Source organism: Pterocles gutturalis, unplaced genomic scaffold, assembly GCF_000699245.1.
Source record: "Pterocles gutturalis isolate BGI_N339 unplaced genomic scaffold, ASM69924v1 scaffold3878, whole genome shotgun sequence".
NCBI classification, from domain to species: domain Eukaryota; kingdom Metazoa; phylum Chordata; class Aves; order Pterocliformes; family Pteroclidae; genus Pterocles; species Pterocles gutturalis.
In genome coordinates, this window is record NW_010117817.1 from 1 (window position 1) to 6,954 (window position 6,954).

The following is a 6,954-nucleotide window of genomic DNA, read 5'->3' on the forward strand; positions in this document are numbered from 1 at the left end:
TGCGGGCGCCCGCAGACGAGCGGCGTGCGTGTGTGCGTGTCTCCTCTCTGTCGTCCCATATCCGTGTCGGAGCTCTCCGTCTTCTCTAACAAACTCTCTGCCTTGCTTCTCCCCCGCCCCCTGGGCTTCTGCTTTGTGGATGTTGGCGACTTCTTGTTGTGACAGGAGAATGTGTGTGTGTCCTGGGCCCAGGCGGATCGGTATGTATCTCGCACCGGTACCTGCTGGAGCGCCGGGCTCGGGGGTCGGATGGGACCCGGGGAAGGCACTGCCAGGCTGGGCTGTGTCCGAGGGCTGAGATCTGGCCGGAGGGAAGGATTAACGGTTCTGCTTGTGTTGAATGTTTCTTGTTCCCCTCTCCCTCCCTCTGCCCCGTCCTCTTCAACAAGCTAATTCATTCAGGTCTTTCAAGTGTCTGAAGGGCACCTGGGTGGGGTAAGTGGTTTTATCTGAAGCCATGGGTGTCTCTGGCACAGTTAAGGCAGGTGTTTTGGAGGAACCTGTCTGTGCAGCATCAGTTATAACAAGCCTTTATTAAAGGAAGGGCTAATATTTTCTTAATTTTATCAGTGTAGTGCTACAAACCACATACATTGACCGTCTGACTTGTTATGGGCCGTGTTATATTTGGAACCTGAAAAGTAGCTTTTGTACACTGTTCTGGGCTTGAAGGGGTGTTTAATACTGGATTGATTCTAATCTCTTGACAAATCTTGGTTGAATTGTAAAATTTCTACTTAATCTCCTTTCTGTCTCTGCTATCTCTTGATCAACCATAACGCATAACGAACTTGAGATCTTAAAGTAATTGTTTAAGGGCTAACTGGAGTCTGGTTATATTTGGGACATCCATGTTGTGGGGGTAAATGGGAGAGACTTAAAATAATTTCACTTCAGACTGGCAAACTTGGAACTTCTCTTTTACTTAATCAGCGTGGATTTATTAAATCTGGTATGTGAAACTGTAAATGATACAGGCTGTGGAAAATTTGAGGCTAACTTCTTACTACTTCCTCTTGGATTTCATGTAATAATTGATAAACTAATGATTAGAAATCACCAAAATATCCTCTGCTGGCACTGCAGAGCAGCTATAACAGCAGTACATTTGTATTTTTGCTTCATCATGGATTAACAGCAAAACTGTCAGAACAGTTGTTGTGGCACCACGTATGGGTCAGCACTGAACACAAATGCCTGAGGAGAAATCTGTGATCAGAGTCTAATGGGAGACCAGCACTGAAACCAAGGTGTGCTGCTCTGGGCACATCTGTAGAACTCTGAGGTTCCCATTCTGTAAGCAAAACTGTTGCTTTTAAATGTCGTGTGAAGAAATGTACATAACTGTTACCAAAGTAGCTCCCTTATAATTAGAGCGCAGTGAGTAGATTTTTAAAATCTATATTTGGAGCTGCAGTTCACTTCTGTCATGTTGTATGCATGTGAAGCCTGGGCTGGAGAAGTAGACCTTCTGGGAGGAAAATGGTTAATGTAAATTTAGTATGCAGCTGGAAGTTCAAGCCAATGCTCTGCTGCTGACTGTCTGGACAGCTGGCTGTGGTCCACAGGACTACAACCAGAGCTCTTCTGGTAGCTGAACAGCAGAAAGCCAACCAGTTCAGCGTTCGTAGCTCTCAGTGGGAGACCTGGGAGAGGTCAATGGACAAGAATTTTTGTCAGTGTAAGTCAAGACTGATAATCAGTCATTAATACTAGGAAGCCAGTGGAGTGGTAGAAACACGAATTCTACTTTGCTTTCAGCAGTTATGGATCTTTTCACAGAGAAACAGGCTCCATTCCTGGTTACTTGAGGAGAACAAGAAAGCTTGGAGGGAATAATGTGATTTGCTTCCTTCTCTATCGACACAGAGAATGGGTTGAAGCTTCACGTATATCCAGATGCTTAGCGGCTGAGCTGAGTGATTGGAATCCTGTAGCAGAGGCTATGGAAAACTTACAGAATAGGGTGATTGCAGAGTGCAATTCCTCCTATTGTGCATGATCCTTTAGATTGAGTATTGGGGCTTACTGTATATTTCATAGGGGTTGTGTCTCATCTGAAATAGTGGTATGCCTGCTTGGTTAAAAAAAAAATAATTTAGTGACTGAAGCACCTTGCACAACACAGCAGTATCTAGTTTTTCAGCAGAACAATTGAATCTGAGATGCGGTGGTGCTGATAGCCCAGTACTTATGACAGCAGTAAGACTTGTATAAGGTAATGTGTAATGGTCTTTTCTAAGAAGCAACATAAAAGTTGAAAAAAGAAAACTGAATTCCCCTTAACTGTGTGTACTTCACACAAGGCCACAGTTCAACTTCTTTCCCGCTACAGAATTGTTTTCTCCAGTACGACATTGTAAAAGACTTCCTGGTAATGAGACATGGTGAATAAGGGATTTAAGAGGCCCTCACACTGATGTTGTGACTGGGTATGTAAAAGGGGACGAGGAAGAGTATTTTAGAATCTTTCTTCAGAGGAACAAAAAAATGAGAGTTTTTAGATATGGGAAAAAGTAGTAGATAATTTTTCTTGTCTAACCCATTTTGTCTTAAACCCAGGTGTATGTTATCTGAAAGTTGTTTCGTGAATCTTACTGTTAGATGTTTTATCTCTTCTTTAGTCCTATAGGAAGAGTTTTCTCTTCCTGCATGCTACATCTGGCTCTGTCAGTAGGAAAACCGATCTCCATAAAAGTCTTGTAGAAGGTGGTAATACTGTAGAGTGTACCATGCTAACTGTTGTCTGAAGTTCTGTTTGAAGCTGCATTGTCTGTCTGGATGGTGGTTTCACTTCCTGCCTGCTATCTGAGTGGGTATAAGAGCTAAAACATCTATGCTGAACTTAAGTATGGTGTAGCTTCTTTGTTACAGCCCCCTGAGATGTCTATAAACAAGTACCTCTTAATCCCTTTTCTTTCTCAAGATCTATGGAGCTATTAACTCCGTATAATAAGTAACTTTGGGGGCTGTAAATGTCTTAACACAGTTCTGTGAAAAATCTGTTAGCTGTCCCCCTAAGCATAGTTCTTCTCTTGTCTTTCAGCAATTCCAGTCCGAAGCTCCAGGCTACCGTTGTCTGATGCCATGCCAGCACCAGCTCATCTGTTTCCACTGATTCGTAACTGTGAGATTAGCAGAATATGCAGTACTGTGTGTTACTGCCACCATAAACATCTGTGTTGTTTATCATCTCATTTTGCTCACAGTCACTTCAGAGATGCACCTCAGAAGAAATTTGCAGCACTTTATAGGCCAAAGGAGAACTTTAATTACTTCATTCACGCGAGGGATTATGCTTCTACACCACAGAGATTTTACCTCACTCCTCCACAGGTCAACAGCATTCTGAAGGCAAATGAATACAGTTTCAAAGTCCCAGAATTTGATGGTAAAAATGTAAGTTCTGTTCTTGGCTTTGATAGCAACCAGTTGCCTGCTAATGCTCCAATAGAAGACCGGAGGAGTGCTGCGACTTGCCTACAGACAAGAGGGATGCTTCTGGGTGTGTTTGATGGCCATGCAGGTTGTGCTTGTGCTCAAGCTGTCAGTGAAAGACTGTTTTACTACATCGCTGTCTCTTTGTTACCTCATGAGACTTTACTTGAAATAGAAAATGCCGTGGAAAGTGGCAGAGCTCTGTTGCCCATTTTACAGTGGCACAAGCATCCCAATGATTATTTTAGCAAAGAGGCTTCCAAGCTTTACTTCAGTAGTCTAAGAACTTACTGGCAGGAGCTTATTGATCTCAACAGTGGAGAGACTACTGATGTGAAAGAAGCTTTAATTAATGCTTTTAAGAGGCTTGATAATGATATTTCTTTGGAAGCTCAAGTAGGAGATCCAAATTCTTTTCTCAACTACCTAGTACTGCGAGTAGCATTTTCTGGTGCAACTGCATGTGTGGCCCATGTGGATGGTGTTGACTTGCACATTGCAAACACAGGGGACAGTAGGGCAATGCTTGGGGTTCAGGAAGAAGATGGATCTTGGTCTGCAGTTAATCTGTCCTATGACCACAATGCACAAAATGAACGTGAGGTGAAACGTGTGAAAACGGAGCATCCAAAGTCTGAAGAGAAAAGTCTTGTGAAACAAGATCGTCTGCTAGGTCTCCTGATGCCTTTCAGAGCTTTTGGTGATGTGAAGTTTAAATGGAGTATTGAACTACAGAAGAGAGTAATAGAATCAGGCCCAGATCAGCTGAATGCCAATGAGTATACAAAGTTTATTCCTCCAAACTATCACACTCCCCCGTACCTCACAGCTGAGCCAGAAGTCATACATCACAAATTACGGCCACAGGATAAGTTCCTGGTTTTGGCCACAGATGGGCTGTGGGAGACGATGCACAGGCAAGACGTGGCTAGAATTGTAGGGGAGTATCTCACTGGTGTTCACCATCAGCAGCCAATAGCTGTTGGTGGCTATAAGGTAACTTTGGGACAGATGCATGGTCTCTTAGCAGAAAGGAGAGCAAGAATCTCTTCAGTATTTGAAGATCAGAATGCAGCAACTCACCTGATACGTCATGCAGTGGGTAACAATGAGTTTGGCACTGTGGATCATGAGCGACTGTCCAAGATGCTTAGTCTTCCAGAAGAGCTGGCTCGAATGTATAGAGATGACATTACAATTATTGTGGTGCAGTTCAACTCGCATGTTATTGGTGCATGTCAAAATGAGGAACTGTGAATTTAATGTAGTGAACTAGTTACCAAAGTTGTAACAATGGCCAGTATGAGCAGCAAATAAAAAACAACCAACCAACAGTAAAACCCAAAAAAACCCCTCAGCAAACAAATTGGTTGTTCACTATTGTTCCTGCCTTCCCCCAGAGGTCTAAATACATGGGAAGTGCTATTGACGTAACACAAACTTGAAGAGACTGTCACAGCTTGAGAGAAGAGGATTTTGTAATAACTTTGCACTATTGATTTCATGAATGCTGCTAGAACAATACCTTGAGTTTGGCAGACTTGGATGGGGGAGGGAAGGAGGATAAACAATTAACTATCAAAGATCTGGCTGTTCAAGAAACAAAACCTGTTTAAAAATATCTGTAAATATTGACGTATCTTTGAGAAAAGATGAGTAAAAAGGAGTATTGTTGAATTCTGACAGGGCTAATTCTTGCAAAGTAGATATGGTTGTTTGTGAATATATTGTCCATGGTTTCTTCTAAGCAGAAGGTCACTTTAATCGACTAAGTCTTCAGTGTAAAACAGTTGTCTCACTTTCGTATAGACAATGTCATTCACCTAAGGATATTTGTCTAAATGTTGACTTTCAATGCAGGTCTAAGCCATAATCAATACCTGAGATTCTGTTACAGCTTAATCATATCTTATTCACGGTAACTTCTAAACTTCTTGTGCATTAATAGTTTCTTGGCTGTGGGTTTCTGCACAACTTGTAGGGCAATAGTACATTACAACATCCAGTAAGATACCAGATAACTTTGTGGAGGACTTCAGTTTTCAGTATGAAGAAACTTCAGACTTTTCAAAAAGTTGGTGCTCTTGGTCGAGACTGTGTTTGGCTTTCCTAGAGGTTGTGTCCTTCATGGACTCGGTGTTACTTGGTAAACAAATTTTTACCTGAAGAGATGAGGAAATCATTGCTAACCTTTTTGTGGCTTTGTAATTTGCACTCATTTTCACTTTGGCTATTTCAAATAGTCACATGTTGGATGTTGTGCACTTGAACTCATATTTTAAGTTGGGTTAAAAACTCCAAATAACAAAAAAAATTGAAGTATGGCTTGTAAATAGTGTTTTAGTTAGGAAACTAACTGGCATGCATGTGTATGTTTAATGGCTTTTTCTAGAAGCTTCTATATTAGCAGCTCTATTTCTGGACAGCTGGTATATGCATGTTGTTACAGTCCAGAATGCTGTTAGAGCAATCTCTGCAGTGGGTCTCTCTGGCTTGTAATGGTTGAATTCAGACTTAAAAGATTGTTTATAACTTGTGTGCCTAAAGTTGTTGGGCTTGTACTGTAAAAAGTAGGGACTGACAACTAATTTATTTGTCATCATTGCATCTATTTTAGGTATGTTGCATTGTATACAGATTTATTTTAGCGTACCTTTAGGTTTAAAAACTCCAATGCTGGCTGAAGTACCCGCCCTTGATGACAGAAAGAACATGTGGAACTCGATCCCTGTGTTCTAGAGAGCAATGACAGGTCAGCATATCTCACTTTACAAGGTGTTTCAGTTAAAATACCTCCCTAGCCTTCTTCATAGATAATTAAATCAACACTTATAAAGCCTGGCTTATTTTGGCTAATTGAGTAATTAGACCTTTTCTACTAAATATAAATATTGCCGATTAATGTTACTGTTACATAGTGTACACTTAGTTTGAACAGTGAACCTGTGCTGCAGTAAACATTGGCTCCTCAGACTCACAAATGCTGTATGTACCTAGTGGCCTGCAGCTTTGATCTGTTTCTTTTCCAACCTTAAATATCAGGATCAATGTTGCTGTGAGGTTAATGATATCTAAGTTCACATCCAAAATGTGTGCAAGCCTTCTTTATTTGAAGGGAAAAGGGGAACTCAAATGCTTAGACAAGTACTGGCTGTTAGCGTTGCTTCTGTATGTTGTATTTTGGCAACTGTCATTAGCTAGGTCAATAGGCTTTATGTACTGTCATTCAAATATGGTATATATCTAAGCTGTTGCAGTATTTAACTTTCTTACTTTTTTACTGTTAAAGCTCTATTACATGTATTGATGTGTTTAACCCATGATTGTTGATATAAAATTGGTACAATTCACAGCTAGAAGAAATGAACGTTGGTCCCATGTATACAACTTTTATTGAGGAAAAACTGCTTTTTGTAGTAAAGATGCATATGTATGGGGTCAGACAAAATCATATTCATGTATTGCTTGAAGACTTGCTCAGTATGTATGCAGTGAATAGTAGCAGCATAACTGCCT

At 41.0% G+C, this 6,954-nt stretch overlaps 1 protein-coding gene across 1 annotated transcript; it reads left to right on the plus strand.

The window, feature by feature from the left end:
* Window positions 1-26: 26 nt before the first annotated feature.
* On the plus strand, window positions 27-4,845 carry PDP1 (pyruvate dehyrogenase phosphatase catalytic subunit 1). Its single transcript, XM_010075936.1, has 2 exons — window positions 27-200; window positions 3,047-4,845. Exons 1-2 carry the CDS (start codon window positions 140-142, stop codon window positions 4,693-4,695), a joined length of 1,710 nt encoding a protein of 569 aa, XP_010074238.1. The 5' UTR covers window positions 27-139; the 3' UTR covers window positions 4,696-4,845.
* The last annotated feature ends 2,109 nt before the right edge of the window (window positions 4,846-6,954 follow it).